This window comes from Vidua chalybeata, chromosome 13 (assembly GCF_026979565.1).
Source record: "Vidua chalybeata isolate OUT-0048 chromosome 13, bVidCha1 merged haplotype, whole genome shotgun sequence".
Classification (NCBI taxonomy): domain Eukaryota; kingdom Metazoa; phylum Chordata; class Aves; order Passeriformes; family Viduidae; genus Vidua; species Vidua chalybeata.
The window spans coordinates 14,413,263-14,429,387 of NC_071542.1; the positions used below are offsets into that span (position 1 = coordinate 14,413,263).

At 43.2% G+C, this 16,125-nt stretch overlaps 1 protein-coding gene across 2 annotated transcripts in view; it reads left to right on the forward strand.

Annotated features, from left to right (window-relative positions):
• The window catches only part of SV2B (synaptic vesicle glycoprotein 2B), a 67,973-nt gene extending 52,148 nt beyond the window's left edge, over nucleotides 1-15,825 (forward strand). For both annotated transcript variants that reach the window (XM_053954963.1, XM_053954965.1), the window contains exons 7-13: nucleotides 1,465-1,575; nucleotides 2,679-2,767; nucleotides 3,512-3,676; nucleotides 6,188-6,321; nucleotides 7,051-7,251; nucleotides 9,507-9,666; nucleotides 10,700-15,825. In XM_053954963.1, coding sequence (XP_053810938.1) covers nucleotides 1,465-1,575; nucleotides 2,679-2,767; nucleotides 3,512-3,676; nucleotides 6,188-6,321; nucleotides 7,051-7,251; nucleotides 9,507-9,666; nucleotides 10,700-10,883 — 1,044 coding nt within the window. In that variant the 3' untranslated portion in view covers nucleotides 10,884-15,825. The remainder of the gene's footprint in view (nucleotides 1-1,464; nucleotides 1,576-2,678; nucleotides 2,768-3,511; nucleotides 3,677-6,187; nucleotides 6,322-7,050; nucleotides 7,252-9,506; nucleotides 9,667-10,699) is intronic.
• Nucleotides 15,826-16,125: the final 300 nt, after the last annotated feature.

Genomic DNA, 16,125 nt, shown 5'->3' on the forward strand with positions numbered 1-16,125 from the left:
CATGCTTTTAAAGGATGGGGGAAAAGGAAATACACTTGTGTGTGAAACATGTATTTTTGATCAAGAAGGAGAGCAATACTCCATGTTCAGAGGGGTTGTCAGGAGGCTGTGCCCCTTGGGAGTGATCCTTTGAGGAAAATAAAATTTCATATCATGAGCATGATAATTGCATGCAGGTTCATGTAGGATCTTAACGAGCATGTGTTATTTTTAGGCTACCAACCATTTGAGTAAGGCAAGCCCTGATAGCAAAGGTGAGAGAGACATTTTCTTCAAATCCATCACTGGCTTTGCTGTGTTGCTGAGCTGGAAAATGAAGCTCAAATATAAATATATATAAATATATATATATATATATCTCACAAAGTAGGGCACTGTGAGAGTCTGAGCTGAGTAGGAGAATGAAGGAGCAGCTGTACAGCCTCCATTAGTGCTCGTTACTCCATGCAGCAGAGTCATGACTGCAGCGGAGCTGAGCTCGGCATCGCCCCTCGAGGCACCGCCTGAGCCGAGATGTACTGACACCCGCTGGCACAGGAGGGTGATCAGTGCTCCTGGTGTGCACAAACTGCCAGCGTTTGTGCTTTTCTGACAGGCCAGAAGTTGTCAGTTTGTGGTGAGTCAGCCTGTACGGGACAGTTCCCAGATCTGACATTTAATTGGTGCCAGGAAGAGGAATGTGGAGACTCCACAGCTGAGCCAAGGCGCTCGTTCACACTCAGAAATTTATTCAGCAGATTTTCGCCTCCTCCATGTGTTTACAAACAGTTCTGTTTTCCTTGAATATGTTCTTTAAATGAATTTACTAAGCAAATATTTATTGGTATACATTTATAAGTTTTCCTGAGTAAGTTTTCCAGGTATTCAGCAGTGAAAATTCAGATTATTTTGGTGAAACAAACTGATTGCACTGTGTGGGCTCACTTGATGGCAGAATACATTTTCAGCTGCAAAGATTCCCATCTACACATTTATTTGTCATAGAAGTTCTGTCAGTGCTATTTAGAAGATACTGAATGAGAAATATTCCTGCTAGTTGTCTTAGAAGAATGAAATCATGAGGACACAGTTTGGATACAAGTGGCTGATCTTGGAGATAATTTTTACTGTGCTTTCTGAGTCCTAATTTGTAGTGGGAATTTGAAGATAGAGAAATAAGGTAGTATACAGGCACATTAACCAGCAAATGAAAGATTGAAATGGACATTATGTACTTTATTTCATGGAAGAAGAGAGAGAGAGGATGAAGGGATGGATGAAAAGAAAGAAGCAAGGCTTATTTCTGTTAATAGTCTCTTGCTGTAATTAAATCAATGAGTTCAATTGCTAATGCTAACTTTCAAGGAAAAAATAATAGGAGTTATTAGGTAGAAACATTGCCCAGAAGACAGTGGAATTTAAATCCACCCAAGGTCAATTCTAGAAACAGCAGTCCAATGTTTTTTCTTTTCCCTTTTTCTCCAGGTTTCTTATATCAAAACTCCAAAGCAAGTAGATGAATTTATTGAAATCCAGAGCTCAACAGGGACCTGGTACCAGCGGTGGCTGGTCAGAATCACAACTACTTTAAAACAGGTAAGGAGAAGAGAAAAACTTCACACAGTGCTCCAGTGCCTCTTTACTTCAGGTCATTGTACCTTGAAATCCTGACTCCACCTCAGAAAATCTAGTTTTTGCAAAGATCTGTAATCTGACTGCACTTTCAGTGCAGATGTGTGCACCTGCAAGCTGCCAAGCTGCCATCCAGACCCCAAAATGCCCCTTTGAGCATCACTGTCATCCAGCAGTGCAGAGCTTCCAAGAGCAGCCACAGCTCCAAGCACTTGGCTCTCCTCCTGAGCAGATAAATATTGATGCTCTCTCCCCAGGCCTAAGTGAAATTACCATCTGCAGTGGAGGCAGAAAGTGTTTGCTCTTTGTTCCTGCTGAGACCAAGTTTCTAAGAATGTTATAATGTCTCCTAGGTTAATTTAAACTTTCACACCTGCTATGCTGCTCACCTAATGCCCATGTAGGACTGTGGAAAACCTTGCTAGAACTTCTATCTTGAAGGATGAGCTGAAAATAAAGTTCCTCTTAATTAATAGCAATGCAGGTGCTATACTATTACTATAGTTACGTGGCTAGATAAGAGCTTGAGGAGCTACATCCCCTCCTGTTCTTGGCAGCATTTTCTGCAATGACTCAAGAGCAGATCTTGGTTTGCCTCCTGATTGGCTTCATCCCTACCTGATTTCATCTTATACCTCCTAAAGTGCCAGCTGTGTTTGGGGTTTTGCTCTTCGGAGAGCTTTCGATCTCAGTTTGAAAGCACTCCTGACACCATACATGTATTTGAAAAGATAAAGTTGTCAGAGATCTGAGAACGATCTCACATCCACATTTGCTGATGTAAGCTGAGAGAGACACTGCCTCATACCCAGCCCTAATCATGCACTCCAGCTCATTACAGAGGGCTCAGATCAAGTACTCTGGCACTGAGCTGAATAAGTGATTTTTTTGTGAGCCATTTACTCAATAAATACAATTTTGAAAAAACACTGAATATAAGCCACACATCTAACCTTCCCCTAATGAACCCATTTTTCTGACTTTAGGTTTATGATGCACTTAGAAATTAAGCTGTCAAGTGTCTGCTGGGGTGTCCTGGCAGCTAATTCCTTCTTGTGTATTTGTAGGTCTGGGACAATGTGCTATATTGTTTAACAGCCCAGTACAGGATGAACACACTGATGCTGGCTGTGGTTTGGTTTACAATGGCCTTAAGGTAAGGAAGATACATCTTTATATTTTTTCAGGAAACCAAAGCACTATTCAGAGTCTGAATAGTTATTTACACATGTAAATAAACTAATCCTGGTCTTATTTTAAAGAGTCTTTGTCAACTAATCCTTGCTCTCCTACAAATATTGATCAACCTGATTGCTTTATATGAAATACAAGGTGCTTTGAACAAATCAGGACTTGAGAAGTGGTTGGTAGCACAGAAATAGATTGACTTTCTCACCTTTAGATCTTTCATTTGTTCTTGTCCACACACACACACACACAAAAAAAAAAAAAAAAAAAAAAAAAAAAGAAAGACACAGACCTACCAGACACTCAGCTGTTCCTTAGTCTAGATCAAAACTACTCAAACGACTCAAGGGAGTCTAAATCGAGGTAAATTTTGTCTAATTCTCACTTGAACTGCACACTTACAGAAATCTGCCCAATTTGTTTCTTCTCTGCTAATGTAATGGGTAGCAAGGTTAGCACATTTCTTTATTCCCCAGCCAAAGGGAACTGAAATGAATTGTCCTGCTTCAAGTGAAAGGGAATGGACCAACATACTTCTGAGATCAGCAGGGTGCTCAGAGTGCAGAAACACTTTGCTCAGTCCCGCGTCAGAAATGAGCAAGAATTTGTGTCAGACATGCATTCACATTTGGAGTTTAACACTTTTACAAGCTGTGAAGTAGATCCTTGGAAGAATCTTGTGTCCCTGATGTGTCTCCCAATCCTGCTGCAGTTACTATGGCCTTATTGTCTGGTTCCCTGACATGATCCGCTATTTCCAAGATGAGGCATATGAATCCCGAGTGAAGATCTTTGATGAGGAAGAAGTGTCCCATTTCACCTTTAATTTCACCCTGGAAAACCAGATCCATAGAAATGGGGAATACAGGAATGACAAGTAAGTGAACAGAATTTGCTTTGATGTATTCAAACTGAAATAAATTTCTAGAAAGCTCTTTTTCTTTTCCATTTTCCATCAACTTGAACTTCTCAAGTTGGACACTCAATCTAAATCTCTGAAGTCCCAGAGGCAGTTTTTGACATATTAAAATATCATTTTAATCCTTTTTTTCCTACTTTGCCTCTGTCACTGACTTCTGCAGAACCTAGAGGATGTCTGTGAGGAGTCCTGCTTCCAGCAACCCTGTGTTGGGATCAGGGCAGCAAGTGCCCACCTGGCTGTGCTGGGCAGCCCTGGATGCAGAGGTGGCTTCTTTTTCCTTAGCCCACACTGACATCTACTGGGCTTGGGCAGCCACTGGTAATGAAATTGCTGCTGTATTTCCAAAAGAAAAAGCTATTTCTTCTTGAAGTCCTCTATAAGAATTACCCCAGTTTCCATCCTGCAGCCCATGGCAAGCTGGGCCATGGCCATACTGGGGTGCTTCTCCCACTGCAGTCACTATCTCCCCACAGATGAGTGAGTCACCTTCTCTTTTAGTGTTTTGAAGTCAGTGCATTTGCTCCAGCAGAACATCATTGCTTTCCTTCCCTTTTTCCTCCTATTTGGGCTGGACTTGTTTTTTGTCTGCATCCAGCTTGGACCCCAATCACTCTATGTTCCACAGCAATGTAAATCCTAGTCATTCCATTAGTACTTTTCAAAATCCCAACAGAAAGGAAAAATATCCCTGTGTAATTTCTGTGGTCTCATTGTCGTAACAGGATGCTGCTCCAGCTGCCTTGCTGGAGGGAGCTCCTCCCCATGTTCAATGTTACACAAAACACTCATTGTTTTAATCTTCACAGCTGAAACTACATCTCATTGCCCAGCCAGGTTGTTCCAATCCCCTCAGAAACCATTTCCTTATTATATATTTGATATACATTGGTGAGGGACCCCAACATGTGTCCTCATGTCCTTCCATACACCTTCCCTGCAGCAAGGAGCTGAGCTTGATGATGCAAACCTAGCCCCACAATTCCTGTTCCCCAAGAGAAAGTGGTGAGAAGTGGATGTTGGTCAAATTTAGGGACTGGGGACATTTTTCTTATGCCTACAGGAGGTGCTGAATTTTCACTAACTTCATTGAGAATTAAGGATACTCAGCACCTTGCTGGATGAAGACATAAAGCTTGATGTAAATCACTATTCTCCCACCATGGCCCTCTCCATTTCAAATACTCAAAACCTCATCAAGCTAAATTGCAGTAATGCCCAGAAATTATCTCAGTTTGGTTTACAGCTGTGTTTTCTCTGCAGCCCTTGGCTGTGAGCTAAAACTCCATGGATCACCAGGCCATTGCTATCTGACTCTTCTAAAGCTGGTTGTTAAGAAAGCAAACTGCAGGGGGAAAAAATTGGTTTTAACAGCCTTTAGGAGTAAATACATCACAAGCAAATACATCACTGAGTAAATGCAAAGCAGCTTAAGTTTTGCTGTAACCTATAAGACCCTCTACATGGAGCAAAACACTTGAATAATCTTGTGGTATTTTGTGCATTAATAATTTCAGTTAGTAGGCTCAGTCAAGAAGCCCTGCAGTGCTCATTTAAAGGTGTAAACAACCATCACGTTATGCTGTGTTAAAATTGCTCAATTCAATTAAGCTGCAGAGTATATGTTAGCAGGCTTTTTTTCATCTGGTGACAGTCATAGCCTCTTTAACTGAGCAATAATGCTTGTTCTTAATAGCTCCTTACATCTTCTAAACGTGTCTGTGCATTACCTAATACATCTTCTCAGTGTTCCTGCAAAATCTCACAGGTAAATCAATATTGTGTCATCCTTCAGGCAGCCAGGTCAGACATGTCACGCTTCCCATCAGGGGAGAAATCAATCACCTGACACAGTTTATTATTTTTAGTGAAATCTGTTTTCATTACAGGATACGTAATAAGCCTCAAACAGAGATGGTTACAAGCAGAACTCAGATAATCTCCCCACTCTCTCCAGAATCCCTACTGCATTTTCACTTAAAGAATCACTTTGAGTTTAAACAACTGTCAGAAACCTTTCACCAAATGGCTCAATGGGCTCCTGATAGTGTCTGCTTTTATTTATGATGGAGGAAGGGAGAGACTAAGGAAGGCAGCAAGGTCAGCTCATGAAGGAAATGTCCTGCACTGAGTGGAATTCTGTCTTCTTCAGACAGACTAGGACTGAACATGAGAGGATTTGTGTCTCCACAGCTTTAGAAGCACATTTTCTTAGATGTGATTGAGGAATAGAAAAACTGCACAAATCCTAAAAGATCCATGTCTCTTCTAAAAAAATACTCTTCAGACCATTCCCTCCTAATAAAACACAGAAGGACCTGGAGGAGTTAGGCATTCAAGCAACACCTTTTCTGTAAATGACACTAGAAATTAGAATTAGTGCTCTATCTCTTGAAACAGCCACTGCACACTATACAGTGTAGAAAATATCTTAAAGCACAGAGTGAAGTTCTGTTTCCTGCCCCACAGATTTATTGGCATGAAATTCAAGGAAGTGAGATTTGAGGATTCATTATTTGAGGATTGCTACTTTGAAGATGTGAGATCCAGTGAGACCTTCTTTGAAAACTGCACCATCATCTCCACTGTCTTTTATAACACTGGTAATGGGATTCCTGCTGCGGTGTCATCTCTGTAACTAGGAACTTTTTTATCAGAAAACTATTTTATTAGAACTATTTTATCTGCTTTCTGGGAGAAAAGATGGTAGGGATCTGTGTGTTTGAGTGTGTGCTGGGTAATGAGAGTGATGCTGGAGGAAAGGAGTGTGATGCATTTGGAGGGAGACCTCAGGTGGCTCCATCAGTGATTTTAACCCCATGGTTACTGGTATCTCTGGGTGCTGCATGGGAAATGCAAAATTCTGTGCTCAGGCCCTGACAGGTTAAAGTAATGGCAAAATTCTCAGCACTTTACAGCTCTACTCAGTAAAACTGGCTTAAAATATAATTTCAAGCCACCAGCAGTTGAAGATCACCAGCAGTAAAATAGTCACTAATTAATACCAAAAAAGCTCTTAACTTCTACTCTAATAAAGAACAAATTATTATGCTATGAAAACCAAAGCTTGCATTACCCTGTCCTTGTGGCCTGGGGATACTGGTTCAGTATACTGAGTATACTCCACAAATAAAAGGAGTGTATGAGCTTGCATCTACCAGGAGCCAAAGACTCAGCTAGTTTGTCACTCTAATAAATTTCCACTGAAATAAATACTCCCTGGCCATTTCCATTGGATGAGAAACTTCTCTTGGGTCTTTGGTTTCGTCCTTGCTGTTGTATGAGGAAAGTTCAGCCAAGCAGGTTCAAGCCTTTGCCTTTTTCCCTCACAGATCTCTATGAACACAAATTCATCAACTGCAGGCTCATCAACAGCACGTTCATGAAGGAGAAGGAAGGCTGCCACATCGACTTTGAGGAGGACAATGATTTTCTGATCTACCTGGTCAGCTTCCTGGGCAGCCTGTCTGTGCTGCCAGGCAACATCATCTCTGCTCTGCTCATGGACAAAATTGGGAGGATAAAGATGATTGGTGAGTAGGGATGTGGGTGATGGAGCAGGACAGGGTGGAGCACACACCTGCAAAGAGCCCTGCTCGCTGGCATGGCTCTGGTGGGAATGAGACATCCCCAAAACAAAAGGAGCAGAAGGATAAAGACTGGAGGGTGAGGCAGGTGATCCATGGCAGTGAGCAACTGACCTACTCCCCTCCTCCTCACCCTGCTTTTCTGTGTGTCTGTAACATCTTTTTGTATTATTTTTAAATTTTGCCGTTTGTGTCAAATCCTGCATGTTTTTGCAGTGTTCAGTAAATCAGGGTCAGAGCTAAAAAAGGACCTCCTGGTCCTGTTGAGTTGCTGCTGAAGTCCAAAGCCTCTGTATAAATAAATGAACATTTTGCTTGTAGCAATGAATATTCACAAAGGTTATTTGATGTGGCAGCTTGACAGCCCAGGAGTTCCCTCTTTTGGTTTTTATCTGATTTTCAAATGATTGCACAAGCAGCTTCAGAGACCATACGGTAAATTAACTGACCATGTCACAGCCAAGAAAGGAGCCACCCTTTAGCATCATGAGAATAAGTTATCAAGTTATCACCTTATCAGCTTTATGAATACTTTGGGAATTGCTGATGTTGCAGCCTCCAGGTTCAGACCTTGCTTTCATCCCATGATATGGGAATCATGCCCTGAGGGACAGCCAAAGGAAGGTAATAAAATCAGGTATGTGGCTCAGGGGAAAGGGATGAAACACTCTCTTGAGCTCTTCTCTCTCCTCTGAGAACAGAGGGAAGGTTTAGCTCAGCCTCACCTTCAGACAGGATAAAGTAGAACAAGATGACTGGCTCATGAATTTACACTGAGGGAAAATGAGCATTCATGTGGTGAATTTGAAAAGGATCCAAACAAACCAGAGGGTCCGTGAGAAATAAATTAGAGGAAGCTGAATGAGAATCAGATTGTCCATCCTGCAAACATGTCAGCATTTCAGCATTTTCATCTGGAATTGAGATGACAGCTGAAGCCCTAAATGCTTATTTCTCCTGCAAAAAGAAGAGAACAGGACAAAAATTAGTAATGACACACTGAAACGTTTCACTATGGAATTTCCAATTGAAAGAGCCTTCTGGCATCCCACCTGTATCACTCCGTCGAACATATTATTTCTGGTCAGCTTAACAGGAAAACTGAATTTCTCCTTTGTGTTACGTGCCTCGCTGGGGCTTCAATTTGTTTTTATCACGTCCTGCCAAACCTTCTCTTGTACAAAACAGCAGATCTCTTGGTGCCCTTACAGTGACCAGTGCTGGGCTGGGCTTTTGCAGCAGGGGGAATATCCACACCACACTGTGGGAATGTAGTTTGGCCTTGTACCTTGGAGGAGAAGTGAACATGGAGTCCTGCACAGCAGCTTTTCATAGGCAGGCCACTGCAGTGGCAAGATGCAACATAATGTCCAAATTGAAGCATTTTAGTTACACTTCAGCATCCAAATTATTTTGGATGGTGCTAAATTGACTCCAAAATCACCACACAACAGAGAAAATTGTTTGCTTTTCTGGTAATAAATGGAGATATTTCATTGATAATAGAACATTCTCATGAAAAATAGTTTGATTTTTCCCAGATTTCATCTTTCAGTTGAAAATTCCCAATGGGGTAGAAAGCAGTGATGTAGCTATTAATATTTCTGAATCTGAACTGTGCCTAACTGAGCATGAATGCTCTCACTTTCTCCCTCGGTGATGTTCATAAAATTATGGCTCCTGTGCAAATGTGCCATGAAATCTAATGATGTTCTTATAATTAAAAGAGACCTCAAGTGCTTCATACAAGTGACTGTAAATTAAACTAATTGGGACTAGAAATGTGTCAAGTGACTTCAATACAATATGAAATGCACAAGCTTATCACTTGAAACTCAAGTTGGAAAACCTTCACAGTGATGCTTCCTCCTTACTGACTTTCATGTTTACTTCCCTCTGCTCTTCCTGGGTCCATCTGGAAGTCTGAGATGCTGGAAGCCTGCCTGGAAAAGCCTGTCTTCATAGTCTTTGTAGAGCAGGACTATCAGCAGGACCAAGTGGACATTGAGAACGTTTCCAGGCTGGTTTCCAGCATCAGAGAGTGACAGATAGGCAGCATCAAGGTGTTTTTGCATTCTCACAGATTTCATTCTTATTGGGGTGAAATGCCATCACTTGAAAGCCATCTTTAACAAATGTATTTGCTCAGCTGTGGACAGGGGAAGCTGGTGCCAGCGTTTCTCTGTTGGTTTCCCCTGCAGGCGGCTCGATGCTGATCTCAGCCGTGTGCTGCTTCTTCCTGTTCTTCGGGAACAGCGAGTCGGCGATGATCGGCTGGCAGTGCCTCTTCTGCGGGGCCAGCATCGCTGCCTGGAACGCCCTGGATGTCATCACCGTGGAGCTCTACCCCACAGACAAAAGGTGCTCAGAACATTTCTCCTTTAATCTCCACCCTCTACCTAGTCCTCTTGGTTCCCAACGGAAAAAGCAGCCCTAGAGACATGTAGGTGGGGGAGCTGTATATTTTTATTTGTTTTACTTTCACCAGTCCTTCAGGGCTGTGTAATCCTGGGTCAGAACAGACATTTGCAAGCATAATTCTGCATGCGTGGCAGGTTGAACACAGGGATCACACGGACATATGGAAATTATGGGCTGATAAATCAAAGAATCACAGAATCATGATATCATAGAATAGTTTGGGTTGGAAGGGACCTTAAAGATCAACTAATTCTAAAGCACCAGATGAAAGAAGTACTCTGTCATTTCCATGGATGTGCATGGAGGTCTGACCTTTCATACTGCATCCCCATCCTCTCATCATGGCTCATCACTGGGGCAGCCCTCCCCTCCAAAACCAGGAGAAAACCATGTACACAGAGTGATTTCAGACATGGGGAAGAGCAGAAGACTTTGGGACAATGTCCTGCAGATTAAATCTTTCCTTACATCATTATAAGCCCCTTTTTGCCTTTTTCAGAATGTTGGGGGAAGCCAAAAATGAAGGAGAGGGACTGTACGTTGAATATAGTGGGCATTTAGCTGCTGGGTTAAACAGGATTTAGAGGAGAGCTGTGGTTGCTTCTCTGGTGACAACCCACTCCAGGCAGCCCTTGGAAGGGCTTTGAGGAGATCTAGAGCAGATTTTGTCCTGTTGTCTTTGGGGAGGGCAAAGGCTGACAGAATGGGCCACTCAAGGGCCCTAGAGTGGGTCACTCTAGTGAGAAGGTGAGATGAAAAGGAGAAATGAGTGCACACAGACATCCTCCTCATCCACACAGACATGCAAATCAGATGCATCTATTTATCTACTTCTTTATTCCACCCGGTTTTACTTGCTAGAAGCATAGCCTGGGCAGCATAGGAGCATTCACAAAATTACCCATCCAAACCTTCTGTAGCTGTGCCAGAACCTGCCTCCTAACCATTGCTTTTCTGCTTTTCCTCCCCACAGGGCAACTGCCTTTGGCATCCTCAATGGGCTTTGCAAGTTTGGTGCCATCCTGGGGAACTCCATCTTCTCCTCCTTCGTAGGGATAACCAAGGTGGTTCCCATCCTTCTGGCCTCCTCCGCTCTGGTTGGAGGTGGCCTGCTCGCTCTGCGCCTGCCAGAGACTCGAGAACAGGTCCTGATGTGAGCAACAGAGGCTGTGGGGGCTTGTGGGGGGGGGCAGATGTAGAAGAAGAGCAGAAAAGAGCCGTGTCTGGAAAAACCCCAAATGTTCATTCTGTACTGTTCTGTCGGTACCTCAAAGCGAGACGGCAGAGGGAAAGAAGAACCCGCAGGGATTTAAACAAAACCATCGTTCCTGACCTTATTACAGCCACGACTGGTGCATGCAGCCCCCACACACCCCTTGCAGAGCTTGGGTTCCACCCTGCCTATGCTGGGAGCCCCCCTGTCCCTGTCCATCCGCCTGCAAGGCCACCAGTCGCAGACGGCGGCTCTGTGCCCGCGTGGGTGTGACACGGGAGGACAGACAGACCCGACCCTCCTGCCTCTGCCCAGCTGTGGCACCCTGCCCTGCCCGCCCAGCACCCCCTGGCCAGCCACGTCAGCTGTGCTCAGCCACGCAGAGCATCCGGGGGAGGCAGGTAACAAACCTGCTGTAGGTGAGCTCCAGCAACAGGGGGAAGAGTTGCAGATGTGGCCAGAGGCCTCAGCAGTCTTGATTTTGGGATTACCACTCCACCCACCGGGAAGAGTGAGAGCCCTGATTTCTCGAGGATGTAAGGGTGGGTGCTCAGCTCTCTCAGAAGACTCAGAGATTCAAAGCCCTTTATTGTCTTCACTTGGGCACAGGGAATCACTAGACACCTTCTTGCTGTGGAAGAGAAATATCTAAATAATTATATATACATATGTATTTACACCTACTTGCAAATGTACGTACACCCATTGAAGTGATCAGCTATTAAAATTTAGGATTTCTAATTTCTGCACCCTTAAGAGGATTTTAAGAGTGGCACTAGAAACAAATCCCAGTAATTCAAGTTTATCAGGAGTCATGACCAACTTAGTGACACTTCATTCTTTACATCCAGATACCAAATATTTAAATGTATTAGTGGCTGTGAATATATATTTCTATAATGATTAAGAGGGTTTTTTCCCTACAACTTTCACAGAGGAGAAATTGATATGATATTGGAGCATTCCACAAACCAAATGTGTACATATAATCCAGTGTAAATAGGGGATTTTTGCCTAATACCTAGAGAATGGTAACTGTGAATTTACCAGCATTTTAGCCATATTATTTGAAGAATATGATGCTTGATTTTATAATATACTTGGGTCTCATTGAAACACTGTAAGCACAGTTACTTAAAGCCATTTAACTTGTTACACAGGGAATGCACACAGCAAGCTTTCACTGTACAGAACATTAAATTCCCCATTAAGTGGCATAGTTTAGTTTGATATCCTGTGGAGAACATTTCTGAAATTCATGTGCCCTTTTTATCATACAAGTTAAGTCCTGTTGCACCTAGAGGCAGAGTGAGTTGTGTATTTTGGGGTGTGTTTTCTTGGGAAACCAGAACGAAAAGCACCCTGTTCAATAACACACCAGTGCTCACAATGGATGAGATAACACTAATTATACCCTTTCAACAAGCTCAGCAACAGACCAGAATTGGTCTGAAACCACCACATAGTGCAGCTAATTTGTCAAACCAGGATATTTTGTGACATAAAAATGTTCTTTTGTACTTTTGCTGGTGATCTTCCCGTTTACCTTTTGTTGGATCTTCTTTGTTGGTTTTTGTTTGTTTTTGCTTTTTTTGGTGATTTTCTTTTAAGAAAACCAAGCCAGGCTAGGCTGAAATCCTGCAGGAGTGATGTCTCACACCCCTGCCTTTGGCTGCACAGGCACAGCCCCTTGCACTTAGGCTGGCTGGCACCAGGGCCAGCCCAGGCTGCAGCTGTGGGACTCAGCGTGGTGCTGCTGCAGGGGCAGCTGAAGGACACAGCAGGGTTAGATCACAAGCAGCAAATCCTTGCCAATGAGGCAAAAGCCTCTAATGAGCATCACTTTTATCATTGTGTCAATCAGGGATAAACACTCATGGATCAGCTAGGCTACAATGGACTGTTTGAAATTTTTGACCTTTATTCTGAAGTTTATGAAATTGATGAAATCACAAGCTGCTCTAATAACTTAGCTTATTATGCCTCATTTCTTCATTTTATGGGTAGCTTAGGGCTTTTTATTATTATTATTTATTTTATTTATTTGTCTTCTAAACAACAAGGTTCCTTCTCTAAGTTAGAAGTGAATGTAATTATGTCCTTTGGCAGCAGTTCACAGTTTCTGTTCAGAATCACAGCCCAGAATGTGGGTTTTTTCTCTAGGAATATCTGGTCTTTTTGCATGATGAGAAACAGTTTAAATATGTATTTTAACACAAAAGGTCAGCATGACCTTTAGGTTTCATTAATTTTGTTGGGCTGTGCTTGCTGGTTACCACATTGCAACTAGAGAGAGGGGGAGAAATTTTGTTTCATTTTCTGGACTATTTGCTTGTGCTACTCTGAGGAGCTAGAACCTATTTGTCTAAATATTTATTTTGCATAATATTCCTATTTACATATCACCCAACGCTCACAGCAAACCTGACTATTTGTGTTCTCCATTGACATTTTGCAGTGACATTAACGACATCATTCATTTTGCAAAGCTTCCCTGTTAATTTTCAGAGAAGGAAGAAACTGAAATCATGAGGAGATAGAAATGGCAAGGTAATATTAGGAAATATTATCCAGTCTTAGAAACCTTTCTTCCTTACAAAATGGCTAAACCTCACCTCACAGACCAGCTGGGAACAGGTAAAGAGCACTGGGATCTCATTGTCAATGTCACCTGGAAATTCTTTGCACCCCTAAAATCCATGGGTCAGTCACTTGAGGGCTCAGGGATATTGCACGTGTTGGGACAAGGCTCCTACCCCTGGCTTGACCAAGGAGTTTGTGACCTAACAGGAGAGAGCAAACTCACAGCACAGCTGGCATATGAGAGCCTGAGATAAAGGACAACAACAAGCAGAGAAGGAAGAAAGGAAAAGCTGAGGAGAGCTCCAATCACCTAGCTGAGACACCTAGGGTTGGACTGAATGGATTGGCATTATTCCCAGCTGAAAGCAGAGGGAATGTGTGGGACCCTGCCCAGGCCCTGTGCTGAGCTGGAGGTGACTTGCCCTGGACAGTCCTGCTTCTTCAGGGTCAGAGAGATCCAGGGCAACAGCTCCAGCTCAGGCATTGCATTTGTGCCTCCTGGGCTGGTATCTCCCACCCAGTTCAGTGAGGACAGGCTTAGTCAATATTCCCAAGTTAGTCAATATTCCCAGTTTGTTTGCTGCCCTTGCCATGGTGTAAATCAGTGTAGGTGTCACACTGCTGCTCTCCAGAGCAAAACAGCAGCTGGGTGCAGACTCCTCTTCATTGGCTGGGGTTTGTTTTAGGCTCAGTTTCAAACCTTGGCCACCTGCTAGGCTTAGCCTCAGTCATGGATCCTTGAGCCTCAAGCAAGGGAAGATTTCTCCTCAGGCACCTCTTCTGATGGCTCAGCTCAATTTCTGCTGTAAAATCAGCATTGCTCCTGCTGTTCAAGGGCCAGCACATCTCCTCCCTCAGTTCCTCTGCCCACGTCTGTCACAGGGAACTGTCTCTGTCTTGGATACACTGGACCATCCATGGAGAAATCTGCTGGCCACAGGTCCCCTGATGGTCTCTGCACATCACCATTTCCAAGGATTTGTGAACTTCACTGCAACACAGAGGACCAAGGCAGGGGACTTGCCTTAAATCCCAAAGATCTCTTCTAGAGGACACCTGGATCTCCTCATGCATGTATTGCACAGCAGGCCAGCCACTTAGCCAGGGACATTGTGGCATGGGAAAGGTGAGTCTAGGGACCCCAAACTGGCCTGCTGTGGCTCTGTGTTTTCAGCTCTACAGCACTGTAGAGGGAGGAGACCATTGCTGAATTTCTGAGCATGCAGACACAACCTTTTCTTGGAACACCAAGCACTGTTGATGCTATTATTAAAGACCAATGGAATTACAATAAGAGTTCTGCCTCCTTGTATTCCCTGTTGATTTAACAGGTTGTGGTATTGTGATTTATTTACTCCAGCTGTGCAGGAAAGCTCCTGTTACTGCCTTTGGCTCTGCTACATCTTAGAGGAGGTGGCTGCAGCTTGTGCTGGGTGGGGTGATCCCCTCCTTGTCCATACCAACATCACTCTTCGAAATTCCTTGAAATGCTATGGGACTTACAAACGGTGGTGTATGGGATCTTCTGGACTATGAAAAGGGTCAGTCTTGGAAAACCCATATCCAGTGCCAGAGGTTCTGCACACTGGGAAGTGCTCAGGCACATCCTGATGTCCTTCAGTGATACTGGAGAGACACTGAGGGATGTTTCCCAAGCCTGGGAGTGGTCCAGCCCCAAGGCTGCCTTCACACAAGGGCACAGAGCAGGACTGCATGGAGCTGAGCTTTCTGCAGATTCCAGGTTCCTTCCAGGTCCTGCTTTGAGACCTCCAACAGCAGAGTATACTCTGATGCTCTTAAGGAGGCCCTAGATCCTTTTATATTCCCTGTTTATGTCCTTTGACTTTCCAAAGGAGTCGCAAAACCTGAGAGGATATTTTTAGTTTTATGTAGATTTGAGCCCTATGTATTTTATTTTGCATTAAGTTTTTCCCTCAGTTTCCTACCCTTATATTAGCAAATGCTGCTTTTAGGAAGAATCAAGCCTGGGAACTGTGAAGGAAACAAACTTAAATTAATTTCTTTGCTGTATGTGATGCTAGTGCTGTATAAATGTACACACACTGCAAGTCCCACTGTAAATAACACCTGGTGTTGTGCTTTAATGGAAAGTTTCATTTAGATGTTCTGTCAGCTCTGTGTGTGAAATAGCCAATTCCAGTCCCTTGGTTCCTTTTCTTCATTTAAAACCTTCTTTTATTTTTTTATTTGATCTGTGTCTGGTTGTCACTGGAAATTGCAGCTGTTCCAATGGACTTTGTTTTTGTTCTCTCTGTCACATTAAAAGGCTGGAAGAAAAAGAATGGCTCTTGTAGTGTTTGAGTTTAATGAACTTTTTGAGCCTTTTCACAAGGGCTCTACTGGGTAACTTTGTACCCTGACACTGTAGGGGCTTTCTTTGATGTTTGCTACTTGTTCATCCTCCTTCTTTTATACAATCCCAACTCAATTTAGTCTGCCTTCTATCACAATCCTTTCACACTGTGGACTTCCAAACACAGGACATGAGAAAATCTTTACCCTGAGAAATTTTCTGGTAGGAAGAAGCACAAAATATCTTCAAATGCTGTGCAAGACCAAAAAGCTAAACTCTGCTTTGTAAC